The 19,218-nt window shown below is 36.0% G+C and overlaps 1 protein-coding gene across 14 annotated transcripts in view; it reads right to left on the reverse strand.

Annotated features, from left to right (window-relative positions):
* Positions 1-19,218, reverse strand: part of Bltp1 (bridge-like lipid transfer protein family member 1) — a 230,242-nt gene that overhangs the window by 188,184 nt on the left and 22,840 nt on the right. For all 14 annotated transcript variants that reach the window (XM_074041667.1, XM_074041672.1, XM_074041678.1 and 11 more), the window contains 4 exons: positions 10,514-10,595; positions 9,943-10,136; positions 7,842-7,921; positions 4,954-5,104 (listed from right to left, as the gene is read on the reverse strand). In XM_074041667.1, the coding sequence (XP_073897768.1) occupies positions 4,954-5,104; positions 7,842-7,921; positions 9,943-10,136; positions 10,514-10,595 (507 nt within the window). The remainder of the gene's footprint in view (positions 1-4,953; positions 5,105-7,841; positions 7,922-9,942; positions 10,137-10,513; positions 10,596-19,218) is intronic.

Here is a 19,218-nt window from a genome sequence, read left to right on the forward strand (position 1 = left end):
CACGACCTACCAGAACCTATGGGACACAGCAAAGGCAGTCCTAAGAAGAAAGTTTATAGCCATGAGTACATATATCAAAAGGACAGAAAGATCTCAAAGAAACAACCTAATGCTACATCTCAAACTCCTAGAAAAACAAGAACAAGCACAACCCAAAACAAGCAGAAGAAGAGAAATAATAAAAATACAAGCTAAAATTAATGAAATAGAAACCAAAAACCAAACATTTCATTGATTCTTCAACAAAGAATCAATGAAACAAAAAGCTGGTTCTTTGAAAAATATAAACAAGACTGACAGACCCCTGGAAAAATGTGACTAAAATGAGGAGAGAAAAAACCAAATCAGCAAAATCAGAAACACAAAAGGGGAGATTAAAAACAAACACCAAAGAAATCCAGGGAATTATCAGAGATTACTTTGAGAACCTACATTCCAATAAATTTGAAAATCTTGAAGAAAAAGACAAATTCCTAGATACTTATGACCATCCAAAACTGAACCAAGAGGATATTAACCTAAATAGATCTATAACACAAAATTAAATTGAAGCAGCAATAAAGAATCGCCCAAAAAAGAAAAGACCAGGACCTGACGGATTCACTGCTGAATTCTATCAGACCTTTAAAGAAGAACTAATACCAACTCTCCTTAAAATTTTCCATGAAATACAAGGGTAAGGAATACTGCCTAACTCATTCTATGAAGCCAGATTTACACTCATCCCAAATCAGACAAAGACACATCCAAAAAGGAGAACTATACGCCAATCTCCTTGATGAAAATCAATGCAAAAATCTTCCATAAAATAATGGCAAACCAAATCCAATGACATACTAGAAAGATCATTCATTCACCATGACCAAGTTGGCTTCATCCAAGGGATAGAGGGGTTGTTCAATATACACAAACCTGTAAATGTAATACAGCACACTAACAGAAGCAAAGACAAAAACCACGTGACCATCTCAATAGATGAGGAAAAAGCCTTTCATAAGATTCAACACCACTTCATGATAAGCGCTCTAAGAAAACAAAGAATAGAGGAATGTACCTCAACATTATAAAGGCCAAATATGACAACACCTTACTTAATGGAGAAAAACTGAAACCATTTTCCCTAAAATCAGGAACAAAACAAGGGTACCCACACTCCCCTCCTGTTCAACATAGTCCTGGAATTCCTAGCCAGAGCATAAGGCAAGAAGAAGAAATAAAAGGAATACAAATTGGTAAAGAAACTGTGAAAATATGGTAAAGAAACTGTGAAAATATCCCTATTTGCAGACGACATGGTCCTACACCTCAAGGATCCAAAAAACTCTACCCAAGGTGGCCTGATACAAAATCAACTTATGACAATCATTAGCTTGTCTATATACCAACAAATTGAACAAATTGAGAAGGAACATATGAAAACAATTCCATTTACAATAGCCTCAAAAAAACAAAAACAAAACAAAACAAAAATACCTAGAAGAAATTTAACAAAAGATGTAAATGAACTCTACAAGGAGAACTACAAAACTCTGAAGAAAGAGATTGAGGAAGACTACAAAAGGTGGAAAGATCTCCAGTGCTCACGGATTGGTAGAATCAACATAGTAAAAATGGCTGTACTACCAATAGCAATCTACATGTTTAATGCAATTCCCATCAAAATCCCAATGACTTTCACAGAGTTTGAAAAATCTACCCTAAAGTTCATTTGGAAACACAAGAGAACATGAATAGCCAAGGCAACACTCAGAAAAAAGAACAATGCTGGAAGTATCACATAGCTGACTTCAAACTACATTACAAAGCAATAGCAATAAAAACAGCATGGGACTGGCACAAAAACAGATATGAAGTCCAGTACAACAGAATAGAGGACATGGATATGAATCCACACAGCTATGCCCACCTTATTTTTGACAAAGGCACAAGAAATACATGATGGAAAGTAGACAGCCTCTTCAACAATTGTTGCTGGGAAAAGTGGTTATCTGCTTACAGAAAACTGAAACTAGACCCATATCTATCACCCTGGATTAGTATCAACTCAAAATGAATCAAGGACCATAATATCAGACTGGACACTCTGAAGTTAGTACAAAAAGAACAGGGAATACTCTGGATGCAATACATATAGGCAAGGACTTCCTCAATAAAACCCCAGGAGCCCAGCAACTAAGAGAAAGGATGGAAAACTAGGACTACAGGAAATTAAAAAGCTTCTGCACAACAAAAGAAATTGTCTCTAAACTGAAGAGACCACCCACAGAGTGGAGAAAATATTTGGTAGCTGTACATCAAACGAAGGACTGATAACCAGAATACACAGGGAGCTCAAAAAACTAAACTCCCCAAAAATCAATGAACCAATAAAGAAACTGGCAACTGAACTAAACCGAAATTTTTCTAAGGAAGAAATCCAAATGGCCAAAAAAAACATGAAAAAATGCTCACCATCTCTGGCCATAAAGAAAATGCAAATCAAAACCACACTAAGATTCCACCTCACCCGTTAGAATAGCTGTCATCAAAAACATCACCAACAACAAATGTTGGCGAGGATATGGGGAAAAAGGAACCCTCCTATACTGCTGGTGGGAATGCAAGCTAGTACAACTACTTTGGAAAACAATATGGAGGCTTCTTAAAAAACTAAACATAGATCTGCCATATACTCCAGCAATCCCACTCCTAGGATTATAACCAAAGGAATGCAACTCAGGTTATTTATAAGCCCTGCACACTCGTGTTTATGCAGTGCTACTCACAATAGCCAAGTTATGGAAACAGCCAAGATGCCCTACTACTGACGAATGGATTAAGAAAATGTGGTATTTATACAGAATGGAACTGTACTCAGCCCATGAAGAACAATGAAATCTTGTCATTCACAAGTAAATGGATGGATCTGGAGAACATCATCTTAAGTGAACTTAGCCAGGCTCAGAAGGCAAAAAATTGTATGTTCTCCCTCATATGTGGACATTAGACCTAAAACAAATGCAGTAATACTATTGGACATGGGTCACACACTAAGGGGAGAATACGTACAGGAGGAACAGGGAAAGGTAGGAAACCCAAAACTTGAAAGTGTTTGATGTGCCCACTGTAGAAGAGCTAATATTGTAATCCTAAACTGACAGAGGTCACTATGGGAAGGTGACTGGGAAGTAGTAAAGAGGTCAGGTAGACATGAATCAATTCGGGTTGTAATACACTTGTGCATGGAAGCAATGCTAGGAATTTCTCTGCATAGCTATCCTTATCTCAAACTAGCAAAAACACTATGTCTTTATTATTGCTCAAGTCTTCTGTTCAAGACTGGAGAAGAGGACAGAATAGGTTCTGCCTGGAAGTGAGGGAGGTGGAGTGGGGGGAGGCATGGCCCAAACAATGTATGCACATATGAATAAATAAGCCAAAAAAAAAAAAAAAAAAAACAAGAGCCAATACATCAAGAGTCAGTTTTAGCACTCAATCATCTCTTTGCTGATTCAGCAAATGACTTATATTTCTCTATTCGAGAAAGCTAGCTCACTAGATGTGGTGGTTTATACCTATAATCCCAGTCATTTGGAAGGCAGAGATAAAAAGACTACAGTTTGGGGGCAGCCCAGGCTAAAAAAAAAAACAAATTTAGTGAGGCCCTACCTCAAAAAGCAAAGCAGGCATGGTAGTTCACACTTGAGCTCCATACCAGACTTTGTATCATTAGAAAGACCCCTATCAAAAAACCAAACAAACACTTCCAGGCATTCTTCGCTCATTTTTCCAGTATAAAATCAACACTTTTTTGGATTTTGTGGGGGGTCAGGCTGAGAAACAAATACAGGGCCTTCTACATGTCATGCAAGTACTGAGCTACACTCTCAATTCTTGCGGAGTGTTTTCTGGACACAGGGTCTCGCTATGTAGCTCAAGCTGGCCTTGAAGTTGGTATATAGCCCATGCTGACCTCAAACTCTCAAACATCCTTCCTTTGCATTCAGAGTACAGGATCCTCCCCATGTCGGTCTCCTCAGCATCTAGGATTACCGGTATAAGCCACTGGAACTAGGTAACCCTCTTCTTTTCCTACCAAACTTTTGCTTACCTTTGAAAATAAACTCACATGTTATCTCTCCAATGCCTTTCTTAATTCTTCTCTCCTCACTCTCTTAGTTACATACCTGTTATAAGTTGAATTGCTCCCCTAAATATCTGTATGTTTAAATCTTAAACTTCAGTATCTCAGAATGTTACTACATTTGAAGACAAGATTCTTAGAACGGTTAATAACTTTAAAATTAGGTCAATCAATTTCCATCCTAACCTACATGACTGGTATCCTTATAGCAAGAGGAGAGAAAATCTGAACAGATGTTCAGGTGAAGACTTTGTGAAGACATAGGAAACAAAAACCATCTAGAAGCCAAGCACAGAGGCCTGAGGCACATCTTTCCCTCATGGTCCTCCAAAGGAAATAACCTTATCAATATCTTTGAGTCAGACTTCTGGCCTCCAGAACTCTGAGAAAAAAAACCTCTGTCATTTAAGCTACATCCTTCATGGTGCTTTGATATGGCAACCCTAGGAAACTCATACAGTGTCTTTCTAAATTTGTCACCAAGACCCTTTACTTACCTCTATTATAGCACTTAATAAAACCTTTTCCCTCCCACACTAAAACTTAACTATGTGTGTCTTTCATTTCTGACTTTCCATATCCCCAATAGCCATTGCAAGAGAGGGTCAATAGATAAATTAAATAAGTTAATTAAATACAAAAGAAAAAAATAAATGAACCAATACATATATTGCTCACTCGCCATATTATGGTTTGTCCAAAAATAAGTAATTACTTGGACCAAAATATTGAGTGACAATGTGCTATGCCACAATAAAATATTTTACAAAGCTACTAAGCTAGTTTTTTATTTAAAAACGCTTGACTTTATAAGAAATACACTCAAGTACCTTTGCCTGTCAGCCCATGGTCCATAATTAAAATCTGTTCCTTTACCACAAACGATATCCAGTCCCCAACATGGAGGTAAGTCTTGCAATTTACAATCTTCACTGCTTATTTCTCCTTCAATATTTTCTTCTGTTTCTTCTGGAACAAGTCCTACATTCCAGAGCATACAAAACAAAAGCAGTTGCTTATAACGACCACTAAAAAGTTTCCTTATATCAGCAGTTGTAAAATTTTTGGTCTCAAGAAACCTTTACATTTGTAAAAATTAAGAGGCCCAAAGAATTATATTGTATTGTGCCTATTAAATTTTACTATTCTCAAAATTAAAACTAGGCAACTTAAAAAATAGTTTATTTTAAAATAAACTCATTATATATTGACATAAGAAATATTTAATGGAATTCGATATAAAATATGAAAATTAAAAATAATTTTAAAAGTTAAATGTTCTTCATTTTTAATGAAGAAAAACTATACTTCCTAAAACAATATAATTCAATAGAAAGTTTTGATGGTGTTCTTTATTGTGACAAATCTCTTTAATGTCTAGCTTAACAGAAAATAGGTAGATTTTCCTAGCTGCTCTGTACTGTATCTATTTTTGAAGGATGAAGAAAGTTTAGCCTCACATGTAGATAAAGAAGGGAAGAGTAGTTTATTAGCTTTTTTCATATAATCTTGGATATTCTTTCATACTACAGCAAAATTCAACAGTGGTACTCTCTTAAAGATAACTTACAATGTGAAATCTGAAACCGTATCATACTCTTTACGGTAACATCTACTGTTCTCTCTTGCATTGTAAATAAATCTTTTATCCATACATGACTTTTAACATCATGTAGAAAACAGGAGTTCATTATGCACATTTTCACAAAGGTTGGGAAATTCAATACTAAACTTTTTAAAAATCCTATTTGTTAATATCACTGATACTTTCATCAGAAAAGCTATTTCAGGCTATATATGACAAACCTGTAGCCAACATCATACTTAATGGGGAAAAACTGAAACCATTTCCCCTAAAGTCAGGAATGAGACAAGGGTGCTCACTCTTCCCATTTCTATTCAATGTAATCTTGGAATTCCTAGCCAGAGCAATAAGGTAGGAAGAACAAATAAAATGAATACAAATAGGTAAAGAAGTACTCAAACTATCCCTATTTGCAGATGACATGATCTTATACCTAAAAGACTGGAAAAACTCCATCAAAATTCTCCTAGACACCATAAACAGCTTCAGCAAAGTAGGAGAATACAAAATCAACTCAAAAATCAGTAGCTTTTCTAAATATCAACAATGAACAGATTGAGAAACAATATAGGAAAACAATTCCATTTATGATAGCCTCAAAAAAAATCAAATATCTAGGAATAAACTTAACAAAGGATGTGAATGACCTCTACAGGAAAAATTACAAACCACTGAAGAAAGAACTCAAAGAAGACCACATAAGATGGATAGCTCTCCCATGCTCATGGATTGGCAGAATCAACACAGTAAAAATGGCTACACTACCAAAAGTAATCCACATGTCCAACATAATTCCTATCAAAATCCCAATGACATTCATCACAAAGATTAAAAAATCATCCCTAAAGTTCATTTAGAAACATGAAAGACCACAAATAGCCAAGGCAATACTAGGCAAAAAGAACAAAACCAGAGGAATCACAATACCCAGCTTCAAATTATACTACAGAGCCAAAGCAAAAAAACAGCAATAGTACAGGCACAAAAACAAACATGAACACCAGTAGAACAGAAGAGGTGACCTAAATATGAATCCACACGGCTACATCCACCTAATTTTTGACATAGGGGCCAAAAATATATGATGGAGAAAAGACAGCCTCTGCAACAATTGTTGCTGGGAAAACTGGGTATCTGCCTGCAGAAAACTGAAACTAGATCCATGTCTGCCACCCTCGACAAGTATTATCTCAAAGTGGATTAAGGACCTTAATATAAAACCTGAAACTTTGAAGCTAGTATACAAAAAAGCAGGTAATACACTGGAAGCAACAGGCTTAATATAAGCAAGGACTTCCACAGTAGAACTCAAGAGGCTCAGCAACTAAGAGAAAAGATCGACAAATGGGACTACATGAAACTAAAAAGCTTCTGCGCAACAAAAGAATGTGGGAGAAAATCATCACAAGCTATATATCAAAGGAATGATAACCAGAATATATAAAGAGCTCAAAAAACTAAACTCCCAAAAACTCAATTACCCAATGAAGAAATGGGCAACTGAACTGAACTTTTTCAAAGGAAAAAGTCCAAATGGATAAAAACACATGAAAAAATGCTCACCATCCCTGGCCATCAAGCACTATAATCAGCTAGATTTCAATCTTTAAACCACGAATATAACACACTGCAAATTTTTCTATCCTAAGCCAAGATAAACTATACTAACTGCCACATTCCCTAAAGGTTTTCACTCATAGTTATTTGCATTCTCAATTTTGGAGGGAATGAGAGGTTTGATACAGGATCTCACTATATGGTCCAGGCTAGCCTAGAACTTGTGAGGCAGTCCTGGCTGGCCTTGAACTTGCAATCCTCCCAAGTACTCAGTCTCCCAAATACTAGAATTACAGGTATGCACCACCATGCCTGCCTTGCATTCTAAATTTCTGAGGTATATCTATGAATATAAACTTTGAAGGAAAGATGTTGCTCTCTGTTAGTCTAAAATAGTAAAGTGATACCTCACTTTTGAAAAATGACACATTTTTTAGGGAAGACATTCTTATAACCACATTTACCACTTACAAATGCTTACTTAATACTAAGTAAGAAGATCTGAAGTATTCTTACATATTTCATAAAAGAAATAGAACAGCAGTGGTCATCAAAAAAAAATAATAATAGTAATACCTGGCTCATCCATGTAGTAGTAGATGTCAACATCATTTGACTGCATCACCACAAAACCTTCTCCCATGAGTCTTGGTGGTCTGAAAGAAAGAGGGGTGAGGGCAACCTGAATATACCTCCAGAATATAAAATGTTCAGTACCCTAATTAATGATGGTAAAAGATGAAAAGAGAAAGTAAAAAGACTACAAAACACATCACAGGTTTAAAAAGGGAAAAACATTTTCACATACACAATTATCTTAACAAACTTTTCTGTAATTGTATTCTATACTAGCTATGCACACTAAAAGGGTACTGAAAATTTATCAATACATTGGTTGAAGAGGAAAAAACTTTTGGGTTTTATACTTCTCATTTTATTCTGAATAAGAGAAATCAATATAAATAAAATGTAACAATGATTGTTGAAACAGAATAATCATATTCTGCATTTATGATAATATTAAACTATTTTTATACTGATAACACAAAGCCTAAATAACATTTATCAGTATAATCACTCAAAAACATTGTGTAAGAAAAAAGTTGTCATTTTTATATGTAACAACTTAGTGGTATCAATTTCTTGTTTTTATTTTTGTTTTGTGGGAAGGTTGCCATTTTTTGTTTTGTTTTTCAGGTGGTGTTTCAATATATGGCTCAGACTGGCCTCAAACTCTCTGTATAGCCCAGGCAGGCTTCAAACCCACTATCCTCCTGCCTCAGCCTCCCAAGTGCTAGGAATACAGGCATGCACCACCACATTCAGAATATTACCTATTTCTAAGAATATTTAGCTAATCAACTTAAAATAAATTTAAAGCAAACATCTTAAACTCTGGTATGAATGATTCTCTACCACAAGTTTCCCACAACTATTATTCTTTACTTTGATTTAAAAACTTTTCCCTGCTGTATACTAAAATATCTTTCACATCAAAATTAACTTCTCAATTATAAGATATGACATACACAACCACCTATTTTCTTCTAAACATTAATTAATTCACAGTTAAGTAACTCTCTATACTTTTGAAGGATGAAAAATATAATTTTAAGTATCTTTGCAAAAATTATTAATAGCAGACACTTTGTCTTACTCTCTAGCAAATTTTTTAAAATTTTATTCAACATACCCTTACCCATAAATATGGAATTGTGTATGTAGCCCACATTCCAGAAAATGCATAAACAAGTCCATGAAATCAAAGAGCAATTTCTAGGGGGACTCACAGTCACCTGGAACTTACAAAGAGAAAACCCTCTCTATCATGCAGGCCAGTCCTGGAAAAGCCCAATAGCAAGCAACTCAGCCAACTCAGCCAAGAGTTAGAATTAAAAAGGACTAATCAGATGTCTCATAAACTTGTAAGATTTTATACTGTACACCCATCAAAGATAAAAGCTGAGACATTATGGTGGAAACTCTCCACACAAACATTTAAATGACAAATTCTACCAAAGAATTCCTTTTCAGAAAAGAGCCTGAGAAAAATTAATCAGGAGAGCACATTATTCCACTCATTTATAAACATGCTGCTCCCTCAGTTTCTGGTCACTTGTAAGCATTTCACCAGGCCGAAGTGAGTCTAGTGTACAACATTCATATAATTTCTCCTGAATACAAGTAGTTACACTAACTGGAAAACTAAGCGAGAAACTAACAATTTAGATTTGAGAGAAACATCAAGTGGCTCTCAAAACTGGACCACCTAACTTCACCACTTTGCCAAAGAGTAATTTTGAATTAATTTTCAACTTGCATTAACTCAAAATGATACTCCACTGCAATGAATCTCCTCAATTTGTTACTTATCTGTGCCTTCTATATAGAAAAATTTGTCTAAAACAGATATTTCCTAACATGAAAACATCAGGGCTCAACAGCCCCAAATAACTTTCTAAAATATAGTGAAAGAAAATGATTTAAAAAAATGTAGTCATAATCATACAGAAACATATTTAAACGTACAGCTTATCACTGGACACCATACTTATTTAACAAACTGAGAAATATACCTAATTATCTCACAACTTTAAGAAAGAAATTAAGAGGATGTTAAAGGTTCTAGTTGGTATTTGTATCGGCTAAAAGAATCATTATTATAACATTTTCTTACTCATCATTTTGAAGACCAACATATCTTGGACTAGGAACAAGCATAACTCGAACATTTTCGAGCTTTCCTTTCACAATATGCATAAACTGGTCAAGATGACTTGAAGGTGGTTTTGTAGTATAAGTTAAAAAAGCATCATCAAAATTAATGCACAGAGTTTGAGGTTGGTAATGATTCCCAAAGGCCAAACGTCCCTAAAAAAGAAGTGAAAGAGATATTATACCATGCTATTCTGGCCATTTTTTTTTTTTCCGGTGGACCTAATAGTAAACATTTTTAAGCAAAAACTAAATGATTCTAATTTTGTACTTATGCTATTTAAATTATTCCACAGGTCTAAAAAATCAGTATTTAAAGAAATTCGAAGATAAATTTAAAGTAGTGTTTAATAAACAAGTTTTAATAAACTTGTCCTAAAATAGTGCTGGTGTTCAAATAATTCTTTCATGCTTCGCAGAAATAGGAACTAAAACACCATAAAAATGCTTACTTTTCTAACATTAAAATTATACTGGTAAAAACAAAAAGTTTTACATTTTAACCTACCAAACAAAACTGTAATAAAACTTACTGTGCTCACATTGACCTTTATGACTGGGATAAGTGATCTCCATGAAGATGTGGGGTCTTGAGATTGTGTTTTTACTTTAACTCTGTCAAGAAAAAGAAAAACTAACAGGAATAAGAAAAACTCAAATACCTGAGAATAATGACTACTGCAATTAACAAAATAATGATCACATAAGGAAATACAAATATCTCTAAAAGTCTCTCTTAGAATGAACTTTTTCATATCAGATTTTAGACTTACAAACTAAAGTTAACACAAAAAAGTATGTTTTTAGAGTATCATGCCTCAATGACAAAATTATAAAATATAATATGCTATCATTACATGGACCATGATGCCCATTACAATACCATACATTTTACACAAAAACCGAAGTTATTATTGAATAAGCAATTTAATGTGATCAAAGTATAAGTAAGCCACTTTGACACGTTCCATTATTTTAAGCACTTCTGAAAACAACCAAGGAGATCATCTTCTTTCTTCCCCCAATGCTTCGTGCCAAAATAACTTCCCGCAAAAATATAAAAATATTATATATCATATAAAATATATCAATGTAATCAATAAGAAAACTAGTCATACACAAAGTACACAACCTTTAAGAAACAAAAATTCCACAGCAATTCACTAAAGATTTCAGATGAAAACTTGAGACATATCACTTTAATAATAAGATGATTTCTAAATCACATTTTAAAGGCATCTCCACTAAAGTATACCTCACCAGCTCCTCCTAATCACTACTGCCAAGGTTCTCTAATCAGTTTGACCACTGATTTAGTTAGAAATTTGGATTCATTCTTTTTGTATGTATGGAATGATTAAATCAAGCTAACATACATATTACCTCACATACTTACTTTCTATTGATGAGGATATTTAAAATCAACTCTTACCAATTTTCAATACATTATTATTAAATGTAATCATGTTGTACAACTGATCTCTTCAATTCATTGCTCCTATCAGAAATTTTGCATCCTTTGAACATCTCCCTAACCCCTCTTACCTCTGACCCTTGGTAACCAATATTCCACTCTCTGCTTCTCGGAATTTAACATTTTAAACTCAACATATAAGTGAGATCATGTAATATTTTTCTATCTGGGCCTGGCTTATTTAATTTCATCCATTTTGTTACAAATGACAAGACTTCTTTCTTTTTAAAGGCTGATTAGGAATGGAGTAGCTCAAGAGGGAGAGTGCCCACCTAGCAACCATGAGGCACTGGGTTCAAACCCCAGTACACACACACATTTAAAAAAAAAAAAAGGGTAAGGAATGAATAGTATCTCATAATGTACATATACCACATTTTCTTCATTTATTCATTGGCTCATCTATTAATGGACATGTAGGTTGATTCCATATCATAGCTACTGTGAGTAATTTTGCAATGAAGATGAGAGTGCAGATGTCTCTTTAATGTACTGACTTCATTTCCCTTGTATATATACACAAAGATAAAACTGTTGGATCACATGGTATGGGAGTTCTATTTCTTTTTCCTTTTTTCTTGGGGGGGGAGAGGGAATACTGGAGTTTGAACTCAGGGCGTCAAGCTGGCCCCACTGAGAACTCCACCACTTGAGACACACCTTAGGCCTTTTATTTTTAATTTTTTAAGGAACACCCAAACTGTTTTTCATAATAGCTATACTAGTTTAGATTCCCATAGTGTAGAAGAGTTTCCTTTACTCCACATCCTCTCCAAGTTATTTTCTTTTGTCTCTTTCATAGAAGCCATTCTAACAAGTGTGAGGTGAAAGATCTACACACTGAAAACAGTAAAATATTGGTGAAAAACAAAGATGAAGTTATAAATATATGGAAACATATCACATGCTCATGGATTGGAAGGGTATCATTAAAATGTCCATGCTACTCAAAGCAATCTACAGATCCACTTCAATGTCTATCAAAATTCCAATGGCATTTTGCACCAACACAGAAAAAAAAAATCCCCAAATTTATATGGAAACACAAAAGACCCTCAATCGCCAAATCAGTTCTTGGGCAATAAGAGCAAGACTAGAGGATCACAATACCTTTCTCAAAATATACTACAAAGTTATAGAAATTAAAACAGTATGGTACTAGTATTAAAATAGACATGTAGTGGGATCCAAAATGGCGAAGGGAAAATGGACGCAAACAGCGTGAGCTCCGTGAATCAGGGACCTTGCTAAGATGCTGGAGCCAGGCATGACAAAGGTGAAACACCAGGGAGGGTTGAAACTTTGGCACTCTGATCCCCTAGCCTGTGGAGGGCTTCTCCAGGCCACCATACACTAAGAGAACAGGCAGGCCGCAGCCCTAACGCTGCCGCTGCCAGCAGCGCCACTGGGCGTCGGCTCCAAACGTACTTGGGAGACCCATGGCAGACCAAACAGGTGAGAGCCAAGGGTGGCAGTACCCCTCAGCCACCCTTGGGATAAACCAGCACAACCCCCCTGGACAGACTGAACCCCCCCCCCCACAACCCTCCACCCCGCAAAAAAAAAAAGGAAAACTGAATAAACAATGGAACTGAAAACTAGCACACAACAGAGGGTGTGGGGGTTGCTGAAAGCGCACCAGAGAAGGGGTAGGGACAAGAAGCCAAACTGGGCGCAAATCATCAGTAAACAAAGGGCAGGAGGGCCGACAGCAGGCGGATGATAGGCCACTGCCTGAAGCAGGAAAAGAGTGAAGGCAGCAGACTACAGGGCCAAGTCTTGGGCACCCAGTCAGATGACTCTGAAGCTTTGAGGAGCAAATAGCAAACCATCAGAACACACTGACAGCAGCAGCCAGCTGGATCACTGACCTAGGGAAAGAGGGCAAAGCAAAGACACAAGCCCCTAGTAAACAAGCACAGAGATAAGCCAACTCCAAAGCAGGACAAATAGTAGACTGTAGAACTGCCACAGCTCACTGCTAGAGAAGCTGACCAAGCAGAAGCTTGCTGAAAGACAAAAGGAAAAAAAAAAAACTATCCACAGGCCAACCAAGCGGCAAGACTAAGACAGGGCTTCTACTTAAATACCAACACCAGGACTGCATACTGGAGGAGTAACAACATAACTTAAAGTAACAAATAAATTCTATTGATCCTGAACCTGGACGTTTTGTTTCTTTGTATGTTTCTTGACTGTTTACTCATCTATTCCTGTTGATTTCTTTGGGTTTTTTGGTGTGTCTGTTTTTTTGTTTATGTTGATTTTTTGTTTGTTTTATCACTGTGAATTAGTTAATACTAAATTACACCCAAATCAGGAACAGAAACACCATACACACAATTAGCTAAAAATCCAATACAGCCACAAAAAAAAAAAAATTTAACCAAGAGAAAGAAAACAGGTGACTGAAACCACCAACTAGCCAATCAAGAACAGTTACACAATACCAACAGGAACAATGGGAAGATGAAAAAGGGATGGAAACCATTCCTACCCAAAAAATGATTTCATATAGTACTAAGAGGGAAATGAAGAAAAGGGATACCAAGTTCCAGACTCCAACAAAACAAAGATAAATGACACCAAGGAACATAGCAATGTCCACAAGAACACCCTTAAAGAATATATCCTACAAGTAATCACTGAGAATTTCATGTAGATGAAACTAAACATGGTTAAGCAAAATGTACAAAAGGCACTCCAGAAATTTCCAGACACCAAAAATAAAAAATATGAGAAGACACAGGAACAAATAAATGAAATCACAGGAGCCCTAAAAAAACACCAAGTGAAACACAGATCACTATAAATAGGGAAATAAATGAATTAAAGACAAAAATAGGCAATATAAAAGAGGAAGTGACCCATGACATGGAAAACCTCAGAAACACAAAACACAATGGAAGGCCACTCCAGCAGACTAGAACAAGCAGAAGACAGAATCTCAGAACTTGAAGATAAAATGGAAATTCAAGGAAAAACTAAGGAGTTATTAATCAGACAACACAAGACCTATGAAAGGACTATACAAGAACACACAGACTCCATCAAAAGCCCAAACCTGAGAATCATGGGTATTGAAGAAGAAGAGGTGCAAGCAAAAGGAATTTGTAATATGTTCAACAAAATAATAACAGAAATTTCCCAAATCTAGAGAAAACTATGCCCATTCAGGTACAGGACACCTCCAGAACACCAAACAGACGACCAAAATAGAACTAACCCACAACATGTTATCATTAAAACAACAAGCACAGGGAATAGAGAAAGAATATTGAAGGGTGGAAGACAGAAAAAAAAAAATAAATAGCGTACAAAGGTAAACCCATCAAAATCACAGCAGATTTCTCAACAGAAACCTTAGAAGCAAGAAGAGCACGGAGTGAGGTATTCCAGGCACTGAATGAAAATAATTTCAACCTGAGGATACTCTACCCAACAAAACTATCATTCAAAACAGAGGGAGGAATAAAAGTCTTCCATGATAAGCAGAAACTAAACCAATATATGACCACCAAGCCACCACTACAATAGATTCTCCAAGGAATTCTACACACAGAAAGTAAAAGCATAGAAAACCATGGAAGGACAAGCAATACCAAACTACAGGAGAAGAAAAGCCAAGAAACTAGAGAGTAATATTGATTCAGCTACACACAATCAAACACTTAAACAACAAAGACAACTAAATGATAGGAATCACCACATACCTATCAATACTAACACTGAACATTAACGGACTTAATTTCCCCATCAAAAGACCAATTGGCAAACTGAATTAAAAAGGGAGACCCAACAACCTGCTGCCTAAAGAAGACCCACCTAATCGACAGAAATAAACACTGGCTGAGAGTGAAAGGCTGGAAGACTGACCAAGCCAATGGCCCCTGAAAAAGGCAGGGGTAGCTATATTTATCTCAGACAAAGTAGACTTCAAACTTACATTAATCAAACAAGATAAAGAAGGACATTTCATACTAATAAAAGGGGAAAAATACCAAAAGAAAATAACAATTATCAATCTATATGCCCCCCAACGTCAATGCATCCAATTTCATCAAACATACTCTGAAGGACCTAAAAACATATATAGACTCCAACACAGTGGTAGTGGGAAACCTTAATACCCCCCTATCACCAATGGATAGGTCATCCAAACAAAAAATCAATAAAGAAATCCTAGAACTAAATCACACAATAGATCAAATAGACCTAGCTGATGTCCACAGAATATTTCATCCAACTTCTGCACAATATATATTCTTCTCAGCAGCTCATGGAAACTTCTCCAAAACTGATCATTTCTGAGGACACAAAGCAAGCCTCAGCAAATATAAATAATCCCATGGATTCTGTCTGAACACAGTGCATTAAAACTAGAAATCAACAACAAAAACAGCAGTAAAACACATGCAAACAATGGGAGCTGAACAACACATTGCTCAGTGATCAGTGCATCACTGATGAAATAAAAGGAAATTAAAAGGTTCCTGGAAGTTAATGAACATGAAAACACGACCTACAAGAACCTATGGAACACAGCAAAGATAGTCCTAAGAGGAAAGTTTATAGCCATGAGTGCATATATTAAAAGGACAGAAAGATCTCAATCAGTAATCTAATACTACAGCTCAAACTCCTAGAAAAGCAATAAGCAAATCCCAAAACAAGCAGAAGGAGAGAAATAATTACAATAGGGCTGAAATCAATGAAATAGAAACAACAAAAAAAACCCATAAAAAGAATCAATGAAACAAAAAGCCAGTTCTTTGAAAAAATAAATAAGATTGACAGACCCTTGGCAAACCTGACTAAAATGAGGAGAGAAAAAAACCCAAATCAGTAAAATCAGAAATGTAAAAGGGGAGACAACAACACCACAGAAATCCAGGAAATCATCAGAGACTACTTTGAGAGCCTATACTCTAATAAATGTGAAAATTCTGAAGAAATGGACAGATTTCTAGAAATGTACGACCATCAAAAACTGAGACAAGAGGATATTAATCATCCGAATAGATCTATAACACAAAACAAAATTGAAGCAGCAATAAAGAGTCTCCCAAAAAAGAAAAGTCCAGGACCTGATGGATTCTCTGCTGAATTCTATCAGACCTTTAACAAGAATTAATACCAACCTTCCTTAAACTGTTCTATGAAACATAAATGGAAGGAACACTGGCTAACTCATTATATGAAGCCAGTACTATACTCATCCCAAAACCAGACAAAGACACCTCTAAAAAGGAGAAATACAGGCCAATTTCCTTAATGAGTATCGATGCAAAACTCCTCGATAAAGTAATGGCAAACAAAATCCAACAACACATCAGAAAGTTCATTCACAGCTGGGGAGTGGTTAGAGCACCTGCCTAGCAAGCTTGAGGCCCTGAGTTCAAAACCCCAGTGCAAAAAAGAAAAACAGATCATTCACCACGACCAAGTTGGCTTCATCCCAGGGATGCAGGGGTGGTTCAACATATGTAAATCTATAAATATATTAATGTGCTATATGCACATTAATAGAAGCAAAGACAAAAACCACTTGATCATCTCAGTAAATGCAGAAAAAGCCTTTGACAAGATCCAACACCACCTTATGACAAAAGCTCTAAGAAAACTAGGAATAGAAGGAAAGTACATCAACATTGTAAAGGCTATATCTGAAAAACCGACAGCCAACATCATACTTAATGGTGAAAAACTGAAACCATTTCCTCTAAAATCAGGACTGAGACAAGGGCGCCCACTAACCCCTCTCCTATTCAACATAGTACTAGAATTCCTATCCAGAGCAATTAGGCAAGAAGAAGAAATAAAAGGAATACAAATAGGTAAAGAAACTGTCAAAATATTCCTATTTGCAGACAATATGATCCTGTACCATAAAGACCCAAAAAAAACTCTACCCAAAATCTCCTAGATACCATAAACAGCTTCAGCAAGGTGGCAGAATACAAAATCAACTTACAAAAATCATTGGCGTTTCTATACACCAATAATGAACAAACTGAGAAAGAATATATGGAAACAATTCCATTTACAATAGCCTCAAAAAAAAAAAAATCAAATACCTAGGAGTAAACTTAACAAAGGGTGTGAATGACCTCTACAAGAAAAATTACAAACTCCTGCAGAAAGAGATTGAGGAAGACTACAGAAGGTGGAAAGATCTCCTGTGCTCAACATAGTAAAAATGGCTATACTACCAAAAGCAATCTACATGTTTAATGCAATTCCCATCAAAATCCCAATGACATTCATCACGGAGACTGAAAAATCTACCCTAAAGTCCATTTGGAAACACAAGAGAGCATGAATAGCCAAGGCAATACTCAGCAAAAACACCAATGCTGGAGGTATCACAATACCTGACTTTAAACTATTATTACAAAGCAATAGTTATAAAAACAGCATGATACTGGCACAAAAACAGACATGAAGACCAGTGGAACAGAACAGAGAACCCAGATATGAAGCCACACAACTATACCCACCTCATTTTTTCAAAGGTGCCAAAAATATATGCTGGAGAAAAGACAGCCTCTTCAACAAATGTTGCTGGGAAAAGTAGTTATCAGTCTGCAAGAAACTGAAATTAGATTCATGTCTATCACCCTGTGCTAGTATCAACTCAAAATGGACCAAGGACCTTAATATCAGACCCTAAACTCTGAAGTTAGTACAGGAAGGAACAGGAAACACTCTGGAAGTAATAGGTATAGGCAAGGACTTCCTCAACAGAACCCTAGCAGCTCAGCAACTAAGAGAAAGGATGGACAAATGGGACTTCATAAAATTAAAAAGCTTCTGTACAACAAAAGAAATGGTCTCTAAACTGAAAAGACCATCCACAGAGTGGGAGAAAATATTTGCCAGCTATACATCAGAAAAAGGACTGATAACCAGAATATACAAGGAACTTAAAAAACTAAACTCTCCCAAAATCAATGAACAAATTAAGAAATGGGCAACTGAACTAAACAGAACTTTCTCAAAAGAAGAAATTCAAATGGCAAAAAAAAACACATGAAAAAATGTTTACCATCTCTAGCCATAAAGGAAATGCAAATCAAAACCACACTAAGATTCCACCTCACTCCTGTTAGAATAGCCATTATCAAAAACACCACTAAAAACATGTGTTGGAGAGGATGTAGGGAAAAGGGAACCCTCGTATACTGCTGGTGGGAATGCAAGCTGGTGCAACCACTCTGGAAAAAAATTTGGAGGTTTCTTAAAAATGTAAACATAGATCTGCCATGTGATCCAGCAATCCCACTCCTGGAAATATACCCAAAGAAATGCAACACTGGTTACTCCAAAGGCACCTGCACACCCATGTTTATTGCAGCACTACTCACAATAGCCAAGTTATGGAAACAACCAATATGCCCCACTACTGATGAATGGATCAAGAAAATGTGGTACTTGTACACAATGGAATTTTACTCAGCCATGAAGAAGAATGAAATCTTATCATTTGTAACTAAATGGATGGAACTGGAGAACATCATTGTAAGCAAGGTTAGCCAGGCTCAGAAGACTAAAAATTGTATGTTCTCCCTCATATGCAGTTTAGATCTAGGGCAAATACAGCAATGTTGTAGGACTTGGGACACATGCTAAGGGAGAGCACATCTGGGAAGAATGGGGATAGGTAGGAAACTCAAAACATGAAAGTGTTTGATGTCCCCACTGCAGCGGAGCTAATACTGAAACTGTAAAGCGACAGAGGTCAATATGGGAAGGGGATCAGGA

The sequence above is a fragment of the Castor canadensis genome, chromosome 9 (assembly GCF_047511655.1).
Source record: "Castor canadensis chromosome 9, mCasCan1.hap1v2, whole genome shotgun sequence".
Lineage (NCBI taxonomy): Eukaryota > Metazoa > Chordata > Mammalia > Rodentia > Castoridae > Castor > Castor canadensis.